Raw genomic sequence first — 27305 nt, 5'->3', positions numbered from 1 at the left:
TTCCGCATGCATGATTTATTCAATATTTAATTTAGTCTCTTTTAACTGGATTAGCCAAAGCTCAGTTGTTTTCCTTTAACACTTAACTATGCAAACAGTTCATGGTAAAAAACATTACAAGCGTAATAATAAAATCATATTTGTAAATCATATTTGTTACTTTCTAAATATTCCTTATATTTTCCTATAATCGTTAATCTTAATTTGAAAAACACTATAAATTAAAAAATAATAGTAAAAAAAATCTATGAAATAAGCAACTTAAGCCAGTAATTGTTAAAAACTTGTATTTTTAAAAGACAATTAAGACCTTACTCCTTACTAATTACAGCATTTAAGCCTTTTGTAACGAAAAATAGTTTATAGTTCACATAGAAAATTTCCCTTACACACAAAAATGTCCATTCAAAGTTTTGAGTTACAACTTCGAAATTAAAATTCAACAAAAAACAATACAGCAAAGTGTGACGTTTCTAATTAATATACTATCTGAATAGTAGTTTTGACTTCCATTTTTACTGTGAAAAAAAACCATGCGCATTCTGACAAATGAACACAACCAACCAAGAATTCAAACAGTTACAAAAACAATAATAAAAAGTTAACGACCAATAATTGCAATCAGCATTTTTTTGTTTAAACTGCATTTTATCATGTGGAATAAAAACACTACACAATAAATTATAACTCATTAATATTTTATTATTTAACTTATTATTATTAAATATTTTTGATTCTTAATAATCATAGCTGAATGTCAGGGATGAATCAGTGGAGAAAACTATAGTGAAACATTTCCATTTCTTTTCTTTTTTGGTGTACACACAAATTCTGCTTAGTCTGTGATTTTATTAAGAAGCAAAAAGGATCATTAATATGCTGGGGGTGGGGGGGAGGGCTAGGAAAGGTAATCACTCTAAAATGTTGCTGTCTATTTTATCTATGTTTTAACCCTTTGCATGCTGGGAAATTTGTCGTCTGCTAAAATGTCGTCTGCTAAATTTCTAAAATTAGCATTTTCTTTGATTTTTTTCAAAGAATATTATCAGAATAGCAAACAGTTTGGATCCTGATGAGATGCCACACTCTGTGGCGTCTCATCTGGATCCACACTGTTTGCAAAGGCCTTCAAAATTCGGTTCCAGCACTGAAGGAGTTAGATTGTGATATCAAAGACACTTTTGCCCATATATACTTCATGTTTGCTGAAAATTAATAGAAATGTTCACTCTTTTTTTTTCTTTTCTCTTTCTGCATCAGAACATAAAAATCAGAATGGACTTAAATAATAAATATTATCAGACACAGGAATAATAATCGGTAGGACTAAAATTTCTTTCATGGAACATTTGACACAATTACAAAATCTTGGTAGTATGGGTAACAAATACCATGTTCAGTCTATCACGTGACAAAATCAACAATAGTGAAATAGTGAATCCAAGTAAGTGAAACAGTTTCACAAGCATATACGCTCATAATGTTCTTTGTAATTATATATGCAAGTTTCTATTTTACACTTGACTGTACAAAAGTAACTATGACAAACCATTAATGGTAAAATGCTTGTGTAATAAGACCAATAATCCCTGATTAAGCATTTTCCCATTTTCCCACTCAGAAACGCTCTTTGTCGCATTTGAAGTCCATTAGAAAATCAAATTAAATTTCTTTCTTAACATAGTCAAGTTTGAAAGGCTTCATTTCCAATCCTAAGATACTGATGAGTAACAAACAGCATAAAACCTATTACTCGCAGGCTGTTCTGGTTGTATACTGTTTGCACATAGCCATTTTTACTTTGCTTATAATTGAGAGTGTTAATGCCTATTCTAACTTCTTATACTATTGTGTTACCATTTGTAGGACTAGCTTTGAAATACAATGTATAATGACAAACACTATATGCTTAGACGATAATTGTCACAGCTGAGCTGGGCAGGGCAGTGATAATCGGCCCGCAGGGAGCATAACAGCCCGAGGGCTTTAGCCTGAGGGCCGTTTGCGACCTGGGGCCATTTATCACTGCCCGGTCCGGCTCAGCCGTTTATTAACGTCTGTAATATATATCTTACTTTTATGCTAAATTATAGATGGGCAAAGGTCAAATGGGTCAAAATTTGTGTGCGTATGGAGAGGCCTTGTCAATAAGAAATGCATACCAAGTATGAAGATTACATCTGAAGAAACATAGAAGTTATGAGCATTTTTCGAAACCTAAACGCAATGTGTGACGGAAAGACAGACGGACGGACAGTGTGATCACTACATGCCCTCCTCGGGGGCATAAAAATATGATATAATGAAAAAGTAAATATATTGCTAAAATGTTAAGAATTTTAACCTTTTGTTGTGTAACAAAAAGCTTAAGTTCACATTTAAATCCTATAACATAATGATTTTCTTTTCAAGTCTTGGATCTCAATTCCTGAAGCAAAATAACACAAGAAACAATAATTAAATGCAATGCTTCTAGTTATACAAACTGAAATAGTTGTTTTAACTGCAATGTTTAAACTGTGAAAAAATGGACATATCTTGACAAATTAACTCACTTGACTATAATTAAATAGTTACAAAAACAAGAGAAAGTGAAAGACCAATTAAAATGAACAATCTAAATTTAATTGCTATCTACATGTATGCTGTGAATAAGAAATCATCATTAATCTATTAATTAACTAATAATCATAAACAAAATTGAGCCTTCAAAGCGGGTCATTTTCCAGCAATGACATAAATTAAGTATTTACTTTACCAAGTTATTAAGAAAAAAAACATAACAAATATGGCCATTGATAATCACAACATTTTGTTTCTTGGGCATTAATGTAATTTATATTATTTATTACAATCATAAGTGATAAATGCACTTAACATTTTTACATATTTTTAATAAATTGTTATTTTACCAATCTGAGGACAGGTAAATCCCTTTCTATATTGGTTTAACACCCCATAACCCTTTACCATTTAGATATGTGTTTTGACGCATTTGTAGTCACTTAGAAAGTAAAATTTAATTAAAGACTTTTCTTACTAGATTCAAGTTTTAAAGGCTTCATTTCCAACCCTAAGATACTGATGAGCAGCAAACAGCATAAAACTGACTGTTCTGGTTTTATGCTGTTTGCACATAGCCATTTTCACTTTGCTTCTGAATAATGAAATGATCTAGTTTTAAAAACAAGAAAGAGTGAAAGACCAATTGAAATGAACAATTCTAAATTTAATTGTTATCTATTCTGTGATTAAGAAATAATCACTACATTAATAGCAAAAAATCAAAATGTCCCCTTAAGACAGTTAAACGGATATCATTATCCAACATATATTGGATTCTCATGACAAAAAAATAAAACAATTGCAAGGACTTAAATAAATACTGATTAAGAAACATGTATTGAACTCTCTTTACTGACAAAGACTAAAATATAAGCGCACAATGGTTAGTCCATGCAATTCTACAGTTGTATCACCATCTCACAGAGTTGCTATACTCAGTTCGCAGACTGAACCGTTTCACGGACTCATAGACCGACATGATGATGAGGAAGTAGAGGGCAGAGTGGGTAGTCCGCGCCGTCATCCCCTTCAGAACCCAGCGGTGTCCCTCCTCCTGAACAAGAGCCCTTAGGGAGCCCCGTATGGTAAGACACTTGGTCTGAAATGGGAAAACATCAGGGGCCATATTTACAGGGTCTTCTTTGCCATTCACCAAATTAGCAAATGTCTACAAATAAAAAAATGGTCTGAAATGGGAAAACATCAGGCCAGGCTCCTTTTCACAACTGTTCTTCAGGAAACAGTAAAATCAAAATCCATTGGCAAACGACCGATGCAAATTCCTTATATATTTTCCAAAATCAGAAATCCGTGTGATTCTCAATTTTTCTTCAGAAAAACAGTAAAATCAAAATTATTTACTGCGACATTAATTTTTCTTTGATTTCATGGGTTAATCGATGCAAGAATTTAACAACAAGAGGACCTGAAATGCCCAAAGTCGCTTACCTGAGATAACAAGATATTATTGTGACAAATTTTCTGACCAAGTTTCATGAAGATCGGAAAATAAATGTGGCCTCTGGAGTGTTAACAAGGTTTTACTCTAGCCATATAAGGAAAAATGCCCCGCCCCTGGCAGCCATGTTTTTCAACCAACCGGCATCAATTTTGAACTCATCCAAGATATTATCAAGATGAATCTTCTGACCAAGTTTCATGAAGATTGGACAGTAAATGTGGTCTCTAGAGTGTTTACAAGATTTTACTATAGCCATATAAGGAAAAATGCCCCACCCCTTGGAAGCCATGTTTTTCAAGCAAACATGATTATTTTCAAACTCATCCAAGATATCATTAAGACCAATCTTCTGACCACATTTCATGAAGATTGGACAATGAATGTGGCCTCGAGAGAGTTAACAAGGTTTTACTATAGCCATATACATGTACATTAATAGCCATATCAGGAAAAATACCCCGCCCCTGGTGGCCATGTTTTTAAAGCAACCAAAACCATTTTCGAACTCATCCAAGATATCATTGGGACAAATCTTCTGAGCAAGTTTCATGATGATCCTAAAAAATAAATGTGGCCTCTAGAGTGTTAACAAGGTTTTACTATAGCCATATAAGGAAAAATGCCCCGCCCCCTGGCGGCCATGTTTTTCAACCAACTGGCATCATTTTCGAACTCGTCCAAGATATTATTGGGATGAATCTTCTGACCACGTGAAGATCAGACAATAAATGTGGCCTCTAGAGTGTTAACAAGATTTTACTAGTCATATAAGGAAAAATGCCTCGCCCCTTGGCAGCCATGTTTTTGAAGCAAACGTAACCATTTTTGAACTCATCCAAGATATCATTGAGACCAATCTTCTGACCAAATTTCATGAAGATTGGACAATAAATGTGGCCTCTAGAGAGTTAACGAGGCAAATGTTGACGCCACACAACGGACAACGGACGACGAACAAAAGCTACCATCCATGAGCACATTGTGCTCTGGTGAGCACTTTGGCAAATTACCATATTTTTTCACAATCAGAAATTCATGAATTAAATTATTTGCTTCTCAAAAAATTCTTTTCCCACCAAATTGTATGCCAACGCATATATATTATTTTACAGTTAAAACTTTCTAATCAGATGAAATTCTCCTTTTTCATCCATCTTCTGAAATAAATGTTGCAGCAAAATATAAACAATCATAGTGAAACGTCAAACCATTTTCATTCATCAAGAAATGTGTCTGTACAACATATTACAAACTCTATTGTTGATCTTGCCCACAGCCTGATATAACTGCAGAATCTATTTGAAATATTTATTCGAAAAGTGTTGCTTCTGCGTTTATCCTGCATTTATGTACTACACTTACATAGACACTCGCTCGCGATTGGTCATAAATGGCTTGGTTGCTACTTTAATGTACCCCGGATACGGAAAATATACAACATGAAAAACATACTCTGAAAATGTACACTCAGTACCAAGTTTTTTCCCTACCCAAAATCAAATCGAGTAAAACGCACTACAGGATACAAAAAAAAATCTCTTTGAACAAAACCTTCCTCAAAAACCTTATTTGAGTGTGAGTTAAAATCATTTGGGGGCCATTTAACAAAAAATTGACATAAATACATAAATATGAACATAATTAATTTAAAAACAAGATATGTGTTTGTCAGAAACACTATGTCCCCTATTGCGCCGCTTTGAATCTATATATTTGACCTTTGACCTTGAATGATGACCTTGACCTTTCACACCTCAAAATGTGCTGCTCCATGAGATACACATGCATGCCAAATATGAAGTTGCTATCTTTAATATTGCAAAAGTTATAGCAAAATGTTAAAGTTGGAGCAAACAAACAAACAAACAAACAAACCAACCAACAGACAGGGAAAACACAATATGTCTCCCACTATAGTGGTGGGGGACATAAAAATGAGCAGACAAAGGCCATTTCAGCAATGTTATTCTTGGGAACGTTTCAGCAGAGCTCCAGATAAGGTTTTGTGAAATTTTTAAATTACTACCAGATTTTCAAAAAGGATTCTTAAATCTGAAATTTTATTCTTAACGTTACTACTAAGTTTTGGAAAATAATTCTTATTTTTTATAAATGACCTAAAAATAAATAATAATGGTTATTTTCATGCAAAAAAAATCAAAATAAACATACTAGCAACTTTATTTATACAAGTTCAATAGTGTCTTTTCAGTATTATACAATTTTATTTTTCAAATACCTTCATATGCCCAAACTGTACTAAGATTGCATGCCTTAGATGAATTTTTACACATTTCACAATTAAAACGGGTCTCCTTCCACTCGTTCAATGTTTTTTTTGTGTTTAAGTTTGGACCCGTCTTGTCTCGTTTTTGTTTAGGTTTTCCGACTGTGTCGGAAACTGAACATACAACATCGTATAAGATCTTTTCTATAATGTCTTTCTAAACATTTAACTTCGGCTCACTTTGCGTACAATATGTTAAAAGCGTGTTTTTGGACGCTTTGCATTTTTTTAGGACGCTCTCTGGGCGCCGCCATTTTTTTTTGACAGATAGACTGTACACGCCGCTTTTATTGGAAAAAATGCGCTTTGTTAAACAAACCAGATAACCATTCTATATAAGCACCGCAAAGATCTTTAATACGCGAAAAGAACTCAATAAAACTCGATACGAACCGATGTAAAAATAATATTCGTAACTTGATTTTGTAATTCTTAATGGTACGACAAGATTTTAAAATAAATACGTAACGGACTTGAAAATAATTCGTAATTACGAAAATACGACCCTTATCTGGAGCTCTGTTTCAGTATATTTTTTGTACCCGGGTTCATTTAAGTAAACTCACAAGTACCGGGGGTACATTTAAATAGCCCCCAAGCCAACAATGACCAATCAAGAGACACTTACATGCTTGGGCTTGCTTAATGATTTGATTTTCACTGATTTTTAGACAAACACAAAACTAATCCAGCCATAAAACATATTGAACATGCAACCTACAGCAGAAAGAGATATGATGTTTATGTGTGTACTGAGGGCAATCACGTCAGTCAAGATGGCGACATCCATGCAGATACCGGTATTTGTTAATACATGACATCAATTGACCAGTAATTCTAATGAATGTCAGAATTATATACCTTCAATAATTTACCCATGTAAATTGAAATAAAAGATTGGAGTGAAAATTGAAACAAAAATAGAAATTTATGATTTAACAAAGTCAGAAATAATGTACCTTGACTAATGTACCCGTGATAATTCAAACATCCTTAATAAGATCATCATCGAACATACCTTGAGTAATGTAAATTCAAACATCCTAAATGTTATTTACCATAGTCAGAAATACCATACCTTGACTAATGAACCCGTGTGAATTCAAACATCCTAAATGAGATCACCATCAGACATACCTTGACTAATGTACCCATGTAAATTAAAACATCCTAAATGAGATCACCATTTGACATACCTTGACTATTGTACCCATGTAAATTCAAACATTCTTAACGTTATTTATCATTATATTAAATCAGGAATACTGCACCTTGACTAATGTACCCGTGTAAATTCAAACACCCTAAATGAAATTACCATCAGACATACCTTGACTAATGTACCAGTGTGAATTCAAACATCCTAAATGAGATCACCATCGGACATACCTTGACTAATGTACCAGTGTAAATTCAAACATCCTAAATGAGATCACCATCGCACTTGCTCCAGATACTGCTTCTTGAGACTGAGCCGCTTAACGGCCTCATACCCGACAATCAGAGTTATGGAACTTATCGAGGTGTGCGCCAGCCGCGCGTATATGCCCTTCACGGCCCAGAAGTAGGGCTCCTCCCTGTGCAATGTCCGGAGCGTCTCACGGAGGGTTGTCCGCTTAATCTGTTAACGAAATCAAGAAGGGCTTTCTGATTAAAATGGTAGAGCTTTCTTTAGTAAAAGGTGATAGCTTTTCCATCTAAACTAGAAAGCCCAACCTAATTTCTTTCACAGAATAATTTAAATGACATATGTTTTAATAATAATAGTAAACCTTTCTAATTCAAATGTTAGAGCTATCTTTTAAACAAGTATAAAACTTCTTTAGTATAAATGTAGAGCTTTCTAATTTAAATGGTTGAGCTTTCTACTTTCAATGGTAGAGCTTCTAATTTAAATGTTAGAGCTTTCTAATTTCAATGGTAGAGCTTTCTAATTTCAATGGTAGAGCTTTCTTTAGAAAAAAGGGTTAGCTTTTCCATCTAAACTAGAAAGCCCTACTTGATTTCTTTGACAGATTAATTTAAATGGCAGAGCTTTCTAATTTAAATGGTAGAGCTTTCTAATTTAAATGGTAGAGCTTTCTAATTTGAATGGTAGAGCTTTCTTATTGAAATGGTAGAACTCTCTTATATTAATGGTGTTGGTTTCTAATTTAAATAATAGAGCTTTCTAATTTAATTGGAAGAGCTTTCTACTAAAATTCGTATTGAGCTTTCGTGTTAAAATAGGATAAACTTTCCAATTAAATTGGTGAAGCTTTCTAATTGAATGGTGGAAATTAGGGATGGCAGAGTATTCGAATAACAGAACATTTTTTAATTGGCTGATAGACAGCAATGTGGTGTTCAGCTGCAATGGAATCGAACCACAAAGGTGTTAACTTTTATTTTTTTATTTTTCTTTTTTACACCCGTGGCTTTTGGAATGTGAAAAATAGCATTATAAAAAAGGATATTGGCAAAATTAAATACTAAATTGTTAATCAATATACTAAATACTTCCAACCTTTTATCTGTATAAAAACAATTCTCAAGTTGTATAATTTAAAGTGCTACTAAAGTTTCTTCTTACATAGTTAATAATGTTTTGTTCTTATTATTTTGATCATGATGGCTAGAAAGACAAACAGACAGACAGACAAATGAATAAACAGTGCAACTGCTTTATGTGGCCATCTTTGAAGGGGGTGGGTATACAAAAAAGATAAATATATTATTAAGTATATTCAACAAACACTACTTCAACCTAGGATTAAAGTACAAATAACACTAAGACAACTGGACAATTTGTCTGACAAGAGGAAAGCCTTAAAATATCATTTGTGTGCCCTGCTTACAGGCCTTTTCCGGACGTTTCTACGGGCCCATTAAACGGACCCATTTTCAAAACAAGAGCTGTCAGAGGACAGTGTGCTGGACTATTTGAGTGCTTGACAGTATAACGTAAGCCATCATGGGGAAATTGTTCATATTCAATAATTTATTAGACGATCTTTCAAAAATAAAAAATAAATGTTTTTTTTTTTTGGGGGGGGGGGGGGTAGGGGGGTGAGAGGGGGGTATAATGTGGGGTGTGGTTATTTATTAGATGATGTTTAAAAAAAATTGGTGGGGGGTGGGGGGTAGGGGGGGTGGGGGGGTAGAGAGGGGAGTATAATGTGGGGTGTGGTAATATATTAGATGATGTTTAAAAAAAATGGGGGGCGGGGGGTAGGGGGGGTGGGGGGTATAATGTGGGGTGTGGTAATTTATTAGATGATGTTTAAACAAAAAATAATGGGGGAAGTGGGGGGTAGGGGGGTGAAAGGGGGGTATAATGTGGGGTGAGGTAATTTATAAGATGATGTTTAAAAAAAAATTGGAGGGGTGAGGGGAAAATTTCTGGCTAAGGGCGTGGGGTATTGTTTGGGTGGAATCCATTGTGGTATTCAGGTAAGTGTTGTTTTGTCAGAGTAATAATTAAATGTGATCATAAATAAAGAAGCTATGGCAATTTAAGCAAAATGTTCAATTATCTAAGGGGCCATAATTATGTCAAAATGCTTGATACAGTGGTCTGCTCTTGTTTATAGGTTGGGGTCATGTTGGTAAACAAGTATGCAACATATAAAAGCAATACACTTAATACCCGGGGTACATTGAAGTAGTACCTGAGCCGACAATGACCAATCAAAGTGAGTAGCTAATATTCAAATTATGTAACAGTGTACAAAGTTATATTTCTTGTTACGTATAGAGCAGGCTAGTTGGCAACATGCCGTTCATTTTGGTCACAAATGTAAACATATGTGTAATATGATAGTTACATGTACCAGTAACAAGCCAATAGCATGCACTACACCATACAATTTCTAATTTACCCTTTCCCACTTAGATAAGTATTTTGACACATTTGTAGTCCCTTGGAAAGTAACATTTAATTAAAGACCTTTCTTACTTTATTCAAGCTTTATAAGGGATCTTTTCACGCTTTGGTAAATTGACAAAATTGAAAAAAGTTGTTTCAGATTCGTAAGTTTTCGTTTTAGTTATGATATTTGTGAGGAAACAGTAATACTGAACATTAACCATGCTCTAATATAGCCATTATATGCATCTTTTGACGATTTTAAAACCTAAAAATTATAAAGCGTTGCAACGCGAAACGATTGAATAATTTGGAGAGTTCTGTTTTTGTCGTTAAATTTTGTGAAACTACGAAGATTGCTTATATAAGGTATAAAATAAGTCACAAATGTGTACTCGGCGGAATAGCTCAGTAGGCTAAAGCGTTTTTACTTCAGGACTCTGGCAGGACTCCAGGGGTCACTGGTTCGAAACCTGCTCCGGGCAATGTTCTTTTCCTTTTTTTAATTTTTTTCTTGATTTTTTACTGGAGCTTTTACGATGCAATGTTTACATTTATCAATATAAAGCATTTAATGAATAAGTTTTAAAAAATGCCAAAATCTGTGAAAAGGCCCCTTTAAAGGCCATTTCCAACTGTTAGATACTGATGAGCAGCAAACAGAAAAAACCTGAACAGACTGCAAGTTACTTGCAAGCTGTTCTGGCTTTACGCTGTTTGCACATAGCCATTTTAACTTTGCTTCTGAAAATGGGAAAATGGGAAAGGGTTTAATTAGTGCAGGCTAATCAGTGGCTACACTGTCCCGTTTTACAGAATTTTTCTTTCAAAGGAAGTCTCTTCTATAAAAGTACAAAAAAAATATTTTTTTCGGCACCCCAATAAACAGTATAGGGTCGGCGCCGATTCGGGAGACACGGTCGGGCGACCGGAAACCGACCTATTTTTTTTTTGGCCCAGGTGGGTTGTGTCTTCCATCATCCCTGATAAGCCTGTTCAGACTGGGACAACAATTAACATGCGCACACATTCACCAGTTTTGCCAGAACACGACTGTTCATAACATTAATTCACTGTCGCCAATATTGTCTATCTGCACGAGCACTTTCCACAAAAAATATTGGATTGATGATGATTGTTGCTAATGAATTTAAAGTGCAGGAATCTTATGAATTCATGATGGAGGAACATAATTCACAGTCACCGGTATCTCCTACCAGCATTCTCTCTTTCGCCACATCTACTGGATTGGTGATGATGGTTGCTAATGAATTCAAAGTGTAGGAACCTTATGAATTCATGGTGCATGAACCAAATGGCACAGTCACCATATCTACTTGATTGTTGATGATAGATGCTGATCCCTGCAGAACATGGCTCATTCGTACTCAATACCCTTGTAGCAGGGACCTTATGAATTCACGGTGCAAGAACAAAATGGCACAGTCACCAATATTGCCTACCTGCATTCTCACTTTCACCACGTCTACTGGATTGGTGATGATGGACGCTGCAACTCCGGCCATCGGGGACGCGATGCTGTTGATCAACATACGGGGAACACTCTCTGGCAGAATGCTCATCATTTCACCTAGAAACCCAAACTTCAACTTTAAACGTAACTTAAAACAAAAGCATTCTCCATAGGATGACACTATGCCCCTGATAAACGCTTTGATAGAAAATGAGCATTTTTCGGGGGCATAAACAAACATCTAGTAAAGTTATCATTATCCGTGGGATATTAATTTTGTTTGATTTTATTGATTGATGGATGAACAAATTCGACACAAACACATCGGAAAGTGACTGATGCAAATTTTTTATTTTTTTTATAGTTAAAATCAAAGTGTTTTAGCATTCCGCAACTGCACAACTACCAGTTACTATATTATTTCCACAAATTTTCCCAAATATTTTATGACAATCAATCACTCTGCTTGAAATTACATTTTAAGCAGAACTTTTCTTCTCTAAATAAGATTTTATTAAATCACTTTTTTTAAAATCAATATCAAGGATAAAAGATAAATGCAAACAGGTTTCCTCCTAACTCAACCATTTCTTTTGCCAAATTAACAGTAGAACATAGAAATTCTTTACATTTTATATGTTTTATGGTGTTTGATGTAAAAAAAAATGTTATAGCCAAATGGTATTTTCTTTTGCCAAATTTGTAGCCATTGGCTAATTTGCCAATGGCAGAAAAAGCTCTTGCAACAGCGTTATAGATAATTCTTTACCCATGGGGGTAAATACCCCCACTTTTCAAAGCATGTAAATGGTCAAATTTTGCCTTGCTTGAAGGGTAATTTGCTAAAAGTAAAACAAGAATATAGACGCGGTACAGACACACTACTTTAATCATGTTAAACACAATAAACCATTTACTATGTGTATCCCTTCAAAGTAGTAGGTTTTTTAAAGTGTTTTTCTTTTTCTAACTGCCCTGGTTTAAAGGCTTTCACCAGCATGAGCCACGGAAAACTTTTTTGCCAACTTTCAACAGTTGTTTAATAAGCGTTTAAGTGTGTCCTTTTTGATTTGAAAACAAAGAAAATTAAATCATTCAGTATTGGCAGTACAATGTTTTAATTTAATACAATTTTTGCTGTATAAAAGAATCAATTTTACTTTGGGAAGTAATTTGTTTTGCGAAGCCATGCTGAACTCTTCATGTAATTTAATAGAACACATAAGCGCTTGACTGTGTGTTAAAAAAATCAAAACTAAATTTACCATGCGTCTAGATGAAACAGAGTATACATACCGACTGGCTAACTATTTCTTCAACCCAGCGCACAAATTAGCTCTAATTTTTACGATAACCAGTCTCATATTTTGGCAAATGACAATCAGCTGTTTATATTTTTGTTTACGCTATACGCAGAGAATTTACATCATTTGCGTAAGTCCAGATTGGCTTGCTTAAATGTATGCATTGAAATTATAAATTGAGTGTATCTTGATATTTCTAATGTGTATATTACGCTGACACGTAGCTTATCTAGAACGCTGTGCAACAAGAGATGTGTTTGTCAGAAACACAATTCCCCCAGCTATTGCGCCGCTTTGAAGCCATATATTTGACCTTTGACCTTGAAGGATGACCTTGACCTTTCTTCACTCAAAATGTGCAGCTTCATGAGATACACATGCATGCCAAATATCAAGTTGCTATCTTCAATATTCAACAAGAGATGTGTTTGTCAGAAACACAATGCCCCCTATTGCGCTGCTTTGAAGCCATATATTTGACCTTTGACCTTGAATGATGACCGTGACCTTTCACCACTCAAAAAGTGCAGGTCCATGAGATACATATGCATGTCAAATATCAAGTTGCTATCTTCAATAATGCAAAATGGGGCATAAAAAGTAATGACCAAACTTTAACCAAGGTTAAAGTTTTGGGACACACACAATGAATGAATGACAGACAGACAGGTCCAAAAACAATATGCCCCCGATCTTTCGATCCGGGGGCATAAAAATTACTACTGGAAGAATTTTTTTCCACCTACCTTTTAGATGCTCGTAAAAGAACCAGAACAGTGCACTATTCGGCACAAATAAACACATCGACATGGACAGTCCTCGATAAAAACCTAAAATCCCATCAGTTTTAAACACGTGTTTCACGACCGTCTGGAAAACACCAAAGCGTTTTTGTTTCATTTCATCAGGAATGTGAATCTGCTGCAACGATTTCTGTATAGCGGGTTTTGCTTTGATCCCTTGCATAGGCTGCTTGCGTCCATCCACAAGCATCATGTGTTGAGAAATGATATCGAAAGGTGTGTTGAAGATCTGGGCGACGACAGAGGCCATGCCGCCCGCTATAAGTGTCTTTGACATATCGCTCAGCGAAGTGTGGTGTTTGATAAACGTCCTCGTGTACTCATAGGTGTATATATACCCAACACCAGGTAACACTAAACAAAGATGCACGGGTAGACCCCTATACATCCCTTTCAATCCCTGACTCGAGTATATTTTTGAGAATGCGTCAATAGTACCGGAGTATGCCTCTTTTCCGACCTGAGTTTGGTTTAAACAATATTTATTTAATTATTTGAGTCACGTTCTGAGAAAACTGGGCTTAATGCATGTGCGTAAAGTGTCCCCAGATTAGCCTGTGCAGTCCGCACAGGCTAATCAGGGACGACACTTTCCGCTTTTATGGTATTTTTAGTTTCAAGGAAGTCCCTCCTTACAGAAAATCAAGTTTAGGCGGAAAGTGTCATCCCTGGGACGACACTTTACGCACATGCGTATGATGTTATGCCCAGTTTTATCAGAACACGACTTATTTATAAACACATGTTAGCAATACAATACAACATACAGTGTGTTTTTTTAACTTTCTGGGAATGGGACCAGGTCCCTTTGAATTGAGAAAAATTGCCTTGTTTTAAATTCTTAAATTCAGAAAAAGTGTAATAATTTTTAGGCAAACAAATGCTTTAAAATTGAGAATAAAAGTGATTTCAATATTAAATTTATTAAGGCTCAAGAGATTGAGGGGAGGTTAACTAAATATTAAGACTTATTAAAAAAAATATTTGTTTGGAAACCTTCAGTTGGGACTTTTTGGATCCCATTTGGGAAAAATATATACTTTTTTCCATTTGGAATGGGTCCCCCTACCAGACCTAAATTTGAACACAAAAAAACACTGACATACAAATGCCAAACAGGTTGATACTGGTATATTGCTTAAAACATTATAAAGACTGCAAAATAATGCAAAGTACAATTTGACAGTGCTGGGAAAAAAGCTTGAGGCTTATGCTATGTCTCTCTTCTGTCAGATAGAAGTGCTGCCGATATGGTATAAACAACTTAACAACTAAGCCTTTAGCTGCAACGTACAGAAATGACAAAATTTATTTAAAAAAAAAACACTGGGCTTTTGTTCTTGATTTGGGAAAAAGGCATGGCCTTCCATTTCGGGGGAAAAAAATATCGACTTAACTGAGAAAGAGGAAAAAAATTACTATAAGTAATCTTGACATTTGGGGAACACTTCCTCATTTTAAAGAAATTCTCTTTGGAGAAGGGGACCTTTCTCTTGGGGAAGGGGCCTTTCTCTGTTGGGTGAAGGGGCCTTTCTCTTGGGGAAAGGAGCCTTTCCCTTGGGGTAAAGGGCCTTTCTCTTAGGGGGAGGGGCCTTTTTCTTTATAAGGCCCTTGCTCAAGTAAAAAAAAAAGCCCTGATCTAAGAGTGCATTATTATACAAACCTGGGTTTGAAGGTGTGTCCGTACCACGTGGAAGGGATACAGTAGCGATCTAACTGCGATGTTTGAAGCGATGGTAAGAGGAAAATATTTTCTCTTGTCCATCATGTGCAACTCCACAATGTGGATTTCTTCGCTTGTCATTTCATCCATTTTTTATTTTTATTAAGCTGAATTTCCTGTACTGGACCTTCTTAACTTAGGGTAGCAACAAAACAAGTGACAACATTTAAATAATAAAATATCACAGGTTTTAAGTTGTAAGAAGACCGATGATTTCCTGATCATAAACTTTTCATAAACAAGTATTAAGCAAAATTATAAACAAAACACCTAGGTATCCACTTCATATACTGTTTATTTTCATTGTAAACTTCATCCCTTCTCCTCTATCAGGTGAACATCATTTGTGATCACTTCCTTTCCCTGAAAAATAAAAACAAAATCATGAATTGTTGATTTATTTTGACCTTTCAGTCAAGAATAACCCATGAAAGTGCAAGCACTTATCTCCAATGGGGTCCTTTGGTTTTGCTGAAGAGACAGCATGCAGAAGAGACAGTATTGAGATACAAGGAATCCCGGTGCGATACCATAGCACTTTGTGAATAGATCCCTTGGTTCTTTTACGTGCTCAGTGTATAGTACCGAAACACGCAACAATTGCCTGGGTTTCATACCAGTACATCTCAAGTAGTTGTGTATGAAACTATGTTATATTGTGTTCGAATATTAAGCGACCAGATAAAACTGCATTATACATTGTTTAAATATATTATCAATAAGTACAAAATACAATTCTTAAATAAATTCCGAAAATAAATCTAATAAGTCTGTTTATTCAGAACACCCAAGTGCAATGTACTTTAATAGTACAAATACAGAATCATTTTAATATGAATGGTAACTTATTATGATTAAATCCATGAAAGGTGAGAGATTTGAAATCATTATACATTTCTTGCATGTCAGTTCAAATGACATGTTTCATAATTTCATCAGGATATGTACACAATAAATAAATACATTTGACTGTTGAAATTTTGAGCTCAAGATTAGGACTTCTATCCGTGTGCAGTGAAACTCCTGAAATTATATTGGCGAGTTCAAGTTCACTAATTTCTATCCCTGGATTTCTGACGAAAATTGTTCTGAAAAGTGTTCAATCTTATAGAATATTTATTTTAACTTAAATTGCAATAAAAGCCTTCCGCAAGACAAATACAACAACCGATGTCAGTAAAAAGCTTGTTTCATGGTTGCATATTTATTTAGGGCCTTTTTTTTCTTGATTTGGGACAAAGGGCCTTGCCTTCTATTTTTGGGGAAAATTATCAACAAAACTAAAAAAGGGTACACAATTTCCCAAAGTAAGCTTAAAATTTGGGAAAAATTGCATCATTTAAAAGAAATTCTCTTAGGAGGGGCTTTTATATAGGGGTTACAAAATTTCTGCTATGTAAAATAGGCCGTAAAAAGGACCCGATCCCAAAGCAAACGGACCCGATTCCAAACCATTTATTTATTTAAAAAATCCCAATTTCCCATTTTTTTATCATTTTTTAAAGAAAGAAGTCTCTTATGAATTAAGTTTATATGTTCTGGAACGACTGTTCCATTTATTTCTGTTTTCGATTCATCCCCGAGCCGTGTCGGTTTTTGTATCGATGCTTTAATAATAGTATAATGTAACCTAGTATTGAACCGGAAACGTCTGGTCGGGCATCCCGCACATTTATTTTCTTGTAATTTCATGGCTTTCTTTAGTCCACACAGTGTAAGGATATTGTGTTTATATTGTTAATTTAGTCATATTGGTAATAATGTTCATTTTGCATAAGTTCAGAGTTTCTTCTTGAATATTTCATAGTAAAATTTACCATTTTCAAGATTCGTACTCAAACCTATTCGTACTTGTGTTAGGTTTATATGTTCTTTAAACAACTGGTACACGTTAAAATAGATATTGTATTGTAATATCACTAGTCATAAAAGTATTTTAATAAGTCTACGTCATTCTAAACCTGTTTTTCTGTGTATTTTCAGTCTTTTACCAACTTTTTGGTCGTAACGTCTACTACGATTAAAACGGTTAACTGGCAAGGCGTTGTTCTTTGAATTTGTATGATTCCACCAATTCCTGAACTATGGCCCATCACATTATAAGACTCTATATCTCAACTTTATTTTTTAAACATCCTACAAAATATGTAATTTTTATAAAGTCCTTTTTGTCGATAAATAATTCTCTATATAAGGCTCTTGCTACAGAAGAAAACGGCCGTGTTATTGGTTATACCAGCTGACATACCGACTATGCATATTAAAAGATCTAACAGTGCTATTTTTCATAAAACTTAACCATGTCTAGTCTTGGTGATATAAAAAACAGTATGTAAATGTGCAATCTGTTTCTTATAAATATTAAGTGCCCTTTATTATCTAACGCATTGTCAGCATTTTTTATTGGATATTCAGCAGGGATTTTATAAAGTTGAACAGAGGGCAGATGATTTCTAAAAGTAAGGTATCAATTTGCGTTTACTCTAGAATGTTACGCTGAGCAAAAAGACAGCAACATCGTGAACACTAAACCTTATGTCAATTTATAGAACGCCCGAATACTCGTATGCAGAAGCCCGCATCTTGTATGTAGACTGTTATACTTATAGTACAGATACGAGGATGGTATTGGTACAAAGAACGTGAAACAGTCGACTTTTCATACGTGTTCATTGAACTTGAACAGACATGGCGTCGAAGCGAAAAATAACTTGTTTCTTTTTGCCCACAGACAGAAATAACAGTACGAAAGATAAAGCAAACTTAACCCTTGAGTTAGAAAAAAAAGGGAAATAAAATCCTTCAACGAAAACAGTAAAAAAGTGGGAAAAAGAACTTAATATAAAACTAAAACTTGATGTCGATGAAGATGATCACGTCAATCAACCTGATGTTGGCCCGTATGGTCCAAGGAACTGATATCTTTGTATGATTGCAGAAATAAAATGTGTATGTTAAGTACTTTATACTTTGTTTTAATAGTACCAAACTTGCTTTTTTATGTTTCTAGCAAAATTTGCGATAATGTTTTTGATTTTGCGAGTTGGTATTAAAGCTGCTCGCAAATTTGTAAAAGTAGAAAAACCAAGTTAAATTCGAGCCCTGTTACATAGAAAGTTTTAGGAATTCCGATAATAACGTCATGTTTGCGCATGCTTACCCCTGTAAATTTTGGCAGTCAACACTGCGGCCATTTCGCTATTGTTTGCATTTGATGAACCGCATCGTGATAAGGTTACCATAATAATCTCTACTTGACACATATTCGCGATCCTTTTTAAGAACAACAAAATACTCAGAAATTGAAATTCTTTCAGAATAAATTGAATTCAATGAACGAACACAAAATTAATAGGGACGAAAACAAACAACAAATAGATTGATTTTATTTAATCAACACGAACTGATTTGAACCTATATGACTGTAAAAACTTACCTTGTTACAGATTAATAAAATCCTCTTGATAAATGTAATTGTTTTTATTTAATTGTTCACACCAATTTTTACACTGATTGTTTCAGCATTTTTATCCCAGTGTTTAATTGCCCCTTTGTTCATCACCAACCGATTATCTCGATATGATCGAATACTGTCAAGACATTTACTAAGAAAACAGGGTGTCATAAACCAGGGGACCTATACCCTGCATAAACCACATGTGTCTGGTCATTAAACACAATTTATGATACCTTCATGTCATCTCTTGGCATCTTGAGCAGTCATTTAAGCTAAATACTTAACAGTTGGTTTAACCCATTAATGCCTAGTGGACTCTCCCATCCTTCAAAGTTGGATCAATTTATTTCCAAAATTAGGGATGTCTAGTATTTTATTTCTATATTTAGAACAATTCTTACAGAAATTCCTTTCAGCAAACAGCGTAGACCCAAATGAGACGCAGCATCATACACAATTAACGTATTTAACGGGTACATGCAAATGTAAACTCCGCTATAACGTGTAAAGATCGTGCGTTACTGCAGTGTTCGAAACATCATGATGAAAACATGCAAACACGTTTGATCATAGTAGGGACATAAAATACCTGCGTAAAATAAATTAAATGTTTAGATTTATGGTATCATAAAATGCTAGATTTGTACCGCTAATTAACACTGGTAGAGTTTTCAATATACATGTACATGCCAGTTCAATTTTCAAAATATGCAGGTGTTTTTTCCATTTGAATGCTAATTAAATTTATAAATATTTTCATTCAATGTAAACGAAACGAAAATTCATTCAATGTAAAAGAAAATTTAAACTACATTAATGATTTACAGATTGTAATGTTTTGCGCTTTTTAGGGCCTTGTTTTATAACTGATTCAATGCACCTCTTAAATTTCGATCGCTGATGATAAATAACACTTTCGCATTCACACCACTTATAATTATAATTAAATTATTATATGTGTTATTATTTTTGAAATATCATTTATTAAAGTCTTATCCTTGAGTGCCCAATTTTGACGCATACAAGCAGTTTGTTGAAGTTTTGTTGCTCAATATAGGGATTTATGTAATTAATTGTGTTAGTTCATTACACATTTACCTTTTATTTACACATTTTAAATTCAATTGATTGTGTTATCAACAAAAATTTGTTGAAAAACGAAATGACCCAAGTCTATGTAACGGCGGCCATATTTGTTGAGAGTGCCCTAAAACGACGCATTCGATTGGTTACCTGATATTAATGTAAATATCACTCTTGTGGAGACTGAATGCATAAAATATTAACTCATGATTGATGTACTTAAATTTGTATCACTGTAAAAGAAATATGGAACTGAAATAAATTAAATCAATTAAGGTTTTTAATTTTGGGATGCCATACTTTCTGGCAGTGGTTTTAATAGGGGCCCCTGTCAGCAACCCCTTGTCATAAGCTGTGTTTATGGAAGTAGGTGAATATATAACCTGTACTTCTTTTGTGGAACCTACAATTATAATTAAGTAAATGAAAATAAGTAATCAACCTAATATGCAATTACCAACATAAACACTTGCTACATGTAGTTAAAATTATATTACAGCATAACCAAAAACATATCGGATATTATCCGGACTTCAAATCGAAAGTTTACGCGTACACCTTTTTCATAGTGAAAATTAATCTATTTATATGATGTTTTGTTAAATGGCAGTCACGTGACTTATGAATGAAATAGTGAACTTTTGCAGACGAAACCGATGCATTATCCCACGGTCTTATTTACAAAGACAATTGGGTGTAAAGTATTCAAAAGTTTTGCATGAAGTAAAATACATAAAAAACCATCAATTGCAAACCAATCAACCATATCTTACACGCTTTTTTCCACATAACAAACAACAACTATAGTAAATTGTGCGTTGTGTACCATGTGCTATTGTATGACGTCAACGGATGTCGCTTATGTATCAAACAGAGGCAAAACAAACATGGCGTTGAATTAGGGCAGCGTCGATTCGGGTCACTCAGGGATACTTTAAGAAAGAATACGTGTATTTATAGTTTGTTTGTGTGAAATTGTCAGTATTTAGTCTTCCGACGACTTTTACTCTGATACAATCTAAATGGCCGTGATCAAGAGGGTTGAAGGCCAATCTATTTTTAGTAATGGAAAACCCCTCTTGAGACGTCACGATAAAACCTCCTATTGCACAGAGGTGACAACCAAAGAACTAAAAGTTTCCCAATATGATTCACACCTATCCGGCTAAATATTACTATTGGGACCAAACGAATACCGCTTTTCAACACAAATATCAGTGGCATAAAAGGTAGTGGCATGAAACGTTCATAAACCCTGTTGATGGGAATAAAAAATGATTGAGTGGACTCTAACCTATTCACGCACAGAGTAAACAAAATTGAACCTTGACGAACCAAACGTGATCAACAAACTTTTCGCTTTTTTCATTTCAGAAACGAACATAACCTCAAACAGTAACACATTTCATCAATTAGATGTTTATCTTTCTTCAAACATGTTTTTAACAAGCCTCATTCAAGCTTTAATCCTCTGACCTTTATGTCATAACTTTATCAAATGGGTCATTTTAAAGGTCTTGGTCAGCAGCTGTTATTTTCACCGGAAGTTCTACAACTGTCAAAATCAAACGAAAAGAAATTTTGACCCAAAGAAAAAATGTTGGCAAGAGATTGCTAATCTGTTTCCCGGCCTTCCATCAACGTTATGTTGAAACGTTACTTATTAATTGCCCGATTATTTAGTAATATGATTATAGGTGCTACCTAATTTACGGGCAAAAGCTTTGAAGTTTTTTTGATAACCATGTATTTTTAATAAATATATGGACATGATTGTGTTCAAAATAATATAATTGTTGGGGACGATTGAACTTTACCGGTACGCAACACTGAACATCAAACAGCGTACCCTAACCCTTAACACCTAACACATAACAACTAACGCAACACCTTATAATCCTTTTTATCCTATATATTTCCTTAGTATCGGGGGCTACCGCCCCCAAACCCCCGCTTTGTCGATAGTGGTAAACAACTGCGTATGGGTAAAGTTCAATCTAGCCAATTGTTGCATTAATTAAGTAATGCATCCAAAAAAATCAATCTTAAAACGAGTTACATGTTCCAAGCTTAAAGATCTAGCATCTAATAAAAAATTTGTTTTCTAGCCACAGGAATTTATAGCTGGTTCGGTGTCTGTGGTATAGTGGATGGGATGTCTGCTAACTGGCTTAGTCACTGGGAGGTCTCTGTATTGATCCCCTAAGTGGTTAATTTATACCAAATTATGTGACTATCGACCGCTAACTCATATTGTGCGTATTTGGTATAAATTACAATAATAATAATGTTTACTTAATATGCACAATATCTATGAGTAAGTGGTCGATAGTCGCATAATTCGGTATAAATAATAATAATAATAATGTTCAATGTCAAATATCTCTAAAAGCAACAGACGTAAGGTGTCTTCTGATTGGCTAACACTCAAGGGTCGGTGAAAATTGTACGTCGAAGTACATTACTCGTTCTACCTAGTAGGTCTTGTAGACTTTCGACGTCATGGTACGTCATATAGACAATAAGTACTGGTCCTACCCAGGAAACAGTTTGTTTTATCAAATGTCTCAATTCAACTTGACAGCTTGCTAAAGCAGTTGCATTTAGCATACAGTACACTGATTTAACATAATCAAAATCATGTGATGTGTCAAATCAATTTTGATTGACAAATTTGACAGGATTTTTTTAATCAAATAAGTTTTAGACTGTCAAATAACACACACTAGGTATTGAAAGCCATACCTGGAGCTTTCGTCTGTATATCACTGACTTCGTCAGAAGAATGATTTCTACTGTTGGGAAACGTTAACACCACTAATTGTCTTCTTATTTATTATCAATGTATAATTATGTGTAACAGCATAACAACATACTTGTTTCGCAATTAAAATATTTAATAAATACAGGTATCTTGCAGGTATCTAATTTTCTTTCGCAAACTATTGTTGAAAAGTTTAAATTTTGTCGCCACTAAAAAACTAGCCATTTTGTAGCAATTCTAAAATCACAGTCTAAACTGCATACACTTAGCTCTATAGTTACAATTTGAATGCAAATATTAGAATGCATCATGTTATATCATCCATATATTTTTTATTTAAACATTCAAATAACACATAACACAGTACATATATAAATTGGTATGTGGTATTGTGTGGAGATACAAAACACTTCACATCATTTATTTGCACATAAAATAATAGTTACAAAATAAGTAATACTAAAACACTGTCATCAACCTACAGTACAAGAATATTTACGTACTAGTATATGAAATAACAAAGTGCTGTTATTGTGTTACCTTTTACAAAATTAACATCGCTGGCTTTGTACTAGCCATAAAACATGTATCATGGATTAACAAGTAACAACCAATTTATTAATTACACAATAGAACGGAAATCATATTAATTGCATTTTGCATTTACTAAACAAGCTATTTGCTACTGTTTAGAATTACACTATCTTACTAAAAATGATCACAGGTACATACTGTAGTGCTTTTACATACTTGCGGTAAGTTTTGTATTACTAGTTTAACATTTATTGGCAGACACTTGTCGATATACAGACAAAATTTGCATGGGAACTTTCATATTTTTCAGCATAATTGCCTTCAAATTGTTAATTTAACAACCCATTGACATTGTTTGCACATCTGATATTATTATACCATAGCTGATTTTTGTTTATAGATAGACATATCGTACGATTACCGCAAGTCGACCATGACCTAATTTCGACCACTTTGTTTACATTAAGAACGCGGCCATTTGGATGACGTCACACGCAAGCGCTCCGAGTTTTTCGATGAAGTGACATAACTACGCTTATAAACAAACGAATAAAAACAAAATGAGGAAAAAACAGGTAAAACTGCATTTCAAATTAAAATTTAAATAAAATTACACAAATTTAACTATATCCCATACATTTTATTGGTCCTATTTATTAAATTCCCACAAAATTTTTAATGTATCGTGTAAGTACCTATTATCGAACAGAACCTGATATCGGACGGTTTGTTTTGGTTCTATATGCGCATGCGCAAAAGTGCGCATGACGTCACATCCATAAACAAAGGGTCATTTATGAAGTCCGTGACCTACTTGTCCACTAAGCTTGCAACAAATGCGCCGAAAACAGGTAAAAGAAATGCATTTATTGTTATTTACACGGTTTTATGTATTTTTTGCTATTACTTTTTGAATGCATTTATCAAAACGTGCATTTACACACCAAAAAGCGTATTTCCATTTGCAATTTTGGTTGCAGCAGACGTAGATTTTTTCGTCGAGTCCGGGTCACGTGACAGTCATGTGATAGTCATGTGACTTTGTTTTATTATCGCTCTTAGAGCTACAGCACAGTTCCGAAAAAATATTCCAGCTTTTCTTTCTTGACAATTGATCATCATAAAGTTAAGTTTGTTTTTCTTTTTTTTCAGTCTAATCCTAAGAAGATAATTAAACACAGAGGTCTTTACTCACCAACAGCTCTTCACAATGCATACCTTAAAGTAAAAGACAGTGGCTTGCCAGTAAGAACTGTTGCAAAACAGTATGGTGTTCCTCATACTACACTATGGGACCGTGTGAAAGGGGTTATTGACCCTGAATGCCTCAAACCCGGACCAGCTCCACTCTTCTCTCAGGAAGAAGAGGTCAAACTAGTTGACCATGTCAAGACAATGGCTGCCCTTGGGTATGGTTATACCATCAGTGAAGTTGTAGCAAGTGCTACAAACTATGCAGTGTTCCTTGGTAAAAGGCCAAATGATAAACCTTTGTCTGTGAAATGGTTTAAGGGTTTCCAGCAGCGATGGCCTGAGTTGCGAGTTGTTCGTCCGAGGGCACTGTCCAACTACAGAGCTGAAGCCACATCAGAGGCCAATGTTCATGAATATTTCAACAATTTGATGAGCGTTGTTGAAAAACATGACCTCCACAACAAACCTGAGTGTGTCTATAACATTGACGAAAAAGGTATCCAAACAGAGCATACCCCACCATTCATAATAAGTGGCACATTGAAGGCACCAGCAGTTACTTCGTCAAGGTCCTGCGTTACAACAATAATTGGATGTGGAAACGCATTAGGCACACAGCTTCCACCATTCTTTGTTTTCAAAGGGAAACGCCTGAATGCAGATCTGTTACAAGGGTCTACACAAGGGTCATCAGGGTGTATGTCTGACAGTGGCTGGTCAAATTCAGCTGTGTTTTTACACTACATGGACACCCATTTCCTCAGATATGTGCAAAGAGTGGACAAGTCACAGCCTATCCTTGTTCTGCTTGATGGTCATAAAAGCCACATAAATGTTCCAGTGCTGGATTGGGCAAAGAAGAATAACATTATTCTATTCATCTTACCGGCCCACACAAGCCATGTCCTTCAACCCCTTGATGTGGGTTGTTTTGGACCCCTTCAAAAAATCTACAACTCCATGTGTCACAGATTTATCAGAGAAAATCCCTCTACAAAAATAACAAGGTACAATGTTGCTCCTCTTGGATCTGCTGCATACGTAGCAGCATTGTCTGTGGAAAATCTTCGATCTGCCTTCAAGAAATCAGGTGTTTTTCCTGTTGACGAGTCAGCTGTTAGCAAGGAGCATTTTACCACTTCGCTACCATATGTTGCTGCACCATCTGTTCCTGAAATCAACAAAAACATGCATGAAAGAAATCCTGATGTTTTCTTCTATGAAGCAGAAGTTGTCATTAACAAAAAGAAAGAATTCAACAATGCAAAGAAAAAGAATAACATTCTTGAATTTACATCTGGCAAAGAAATAACAGATCCGATAATTGAACAGAAACTCAGGGAAAGAGCTGAAACAACAAATGAACAGAAAAACAAGCAACAAACTGAACAATCCAACAAACATTCGAAGCTTATGCCCACAAAAGAAACAGTTTCACAAACAAGGAACAAACAACTGAAAAAAAAAACAATCAACAAAACAACACACTTACCCAGAGCCTGGACCCTCCCATCTAAACACTGATGTTGAATCCTCTGAAGATGAAGATGATGATGAAACTTGTTGTGTATGCAGCCTCTTTCAGCCAAAAGAACTTGCTAACTGCGTATCATTGATATGTGTAAAGTGGGCCAAGTGTGACTTTGATAACTGTAGCCACTGGGTGCACTTGCAGTTTTGCACAGCCACAAATGTTGTTAGGAGATATGACCCGTTCTATTGTCCTTGCCACAATATTGCAGAGGAATAGACTTGTTTTTTTGTGTTCAAAGCTACATGCTTTTCTAATTTTGTTAATTTTCATGTTTCAAAAAAAATTGTTCAGTTTCATGTTTGTTTATATTCACTGGAGTAGTATTTATGAACTGTTCGGTAATAGGTCATGTTTACATCGGCCGCCATTTTGTTTTGTCTGCTAGAGGTGACAATAAACAAGGAATCATTGTTATGAATTCTTGACGGATATTTGCTTGAAAACTTTACAGATAAGTTATTTAATGATTGAACTGTTAGTTATTTGTTAAAACAAATTGTTTTTGTTATTTTAAGTGTTTGCAAATTTAACTTAATTTCTTAGGTGTTCGATAACTGGTTCGTCCACCATAAAGCAGACGATCTTAACATAACACTTTCATTTACAGCGCTTCATATCGGAAATAGTAGTAAATCGTAGTAAATTTAAGGCAAAGCTTTTTTTATTAAATTGGTTTTCAGACCTCTTCTTAATGGTGATTTTTTTACTTGTTTTCTTTTAAGGCTTATCCAAAACGACTTTTGTAAAATGGGCACATACAATAGAGCCTGCAACCACTGGGTACACCTGTCATTTTGTACAGAAATTCAAGTCATCAGAAGAGGTGCAACATTTATGTGTCCATGCTGTGCTAAAGAAGAGTGAAAATTGTTCTTAAGAAAAGTGAAAGAAACTTATTCAATTGTATTTATAAAATATTGAAAACATATTTAATATATATTTACTGTTTTAGTTCGTGTTAAAATTGTTCAGAGAAGCGAAGTTTTAAATTAAGTTGGCCTAATCCATTACCACTAGAGTGCTGTCCCTTTCCCGGATGTGACTTATCGACTCAAGGTAAACAACGCACGGAGTTAATGTTCTTGTAGTGTGTATGGAACTATCGGCTTTGCGTAGTAAAACATGCTGTAAATAATCATTTTTGACATTGATTTAACGGGAATTAAATAAACCTCTGAAGGTAAATAGTATATTGCTGCATTTTGTTGCAGTAAATACAGAAATTCTTTTACTTGTTTCCTTAACCGGTCGACTTACGGTAATTGGAGGATATA

The 27305-nt window shown here is 34.6% G+C and overlaps 2 protein-coding genes across 7 annotated transcripts; one reads left to right on the top strand and one right to left on the bottom strand.

Annotated features, from left to right (window-relative positions):
- LOC127861277 (solute carrier family 25 member 44-like) lies at positions 1–24048 on the bottom strand. Of its 6 annotated transcripts, none has more exons than XM_052399720.1 (6): positions 23999–24048; positions 15406–15828; positions 13686–14202; positions 11625–11752; positions 7704–7935; positions 3516–3664 (listed from the first exon to the last, which is right to left on the bottom strand). In XM_052399720.1, the coding sequence occupies exons 2-5, from the start codon at positions 15553–15555 to the stop codon at positions 7747–7749; spliced, it is 984 nt and encodes a 327-aa protein (XP_052255680.1). In that variant the 5' UTR covers positions 15556–15828; positions 23999–24048; the 3' UTR covers positions 3516–3664; positions 7704–7746. The 6 variants fall into 6 exon arrangements, with proteins under 6 accessions (XP_052255683.1, XP_052255680.1, XP_052255682.1 ...); XM_052399722.1 differs by lacking the exon at positions 23999–24048 and adding an exon at positions 21482–21574; XM_052399724.1 differs by lacking the exon at positions 23999–24048 and adding an exon at positions 21393–21538.
- Positions 24005–26445, top strand: LOC127861276 (uncharacterized). Its single transcript, XM_052399719.1, has 2 exons — positions 24005–24154; positions 24456–26445. Exons 1-2 carry the CDS (start codon positions 24140–24142, stop codon positions 26019–26021), a joined length of 1581 nt encoding a protein of 526 aa, XP_052255679.1. The 5' UTR covers positions 24005–24139; the 3' UTR covers positions 26022–26445.
- The last annotated feature ends 860 nt before the right edge of the window (positions 26446–27305 follow it).

Source organism: Dreissena polymorpha, chromosome 15 (assembly GCF_020536995.1).
Source record: "Dreissena polymorpha isolate Duluth1 chromosome 15, UMN_Dpol_1.0, whole genome shotgun sequence".
NCBI lineage: Eukaryota > Metazoa > Mollusca > Bivalvia > Myida > Dreissenidae > Dreissena > Dreissena polymorpha.
Note: the sequence above shows the minus strand (reverse complement) of the source record. Positions and strands in the feature narration are given on the sequence as shown.

Coding starts and splice junctions, on each gene's coding strand:
- LOC127861277 (XM_052399723.1), bottom strand. CDS start 15,555: ATGGATGAAATGACAAGCGAAGAAATCCACATTGTGGAGTTGCACATG. Junction 14,203..15,405: donor GGACACACCTTCAAACCCAG/GTTTGTATAATA, acceptor AACCAAACTCAG/GTCGGAAAAGAGGCATACTC. Junction 3,665..11,624: donor TGGTGAAAGTGAGAATGCAG/GTAGGCAATATT, acceptor TTCCCATTTCAG/ACCAAGTGTCTTACCATACG.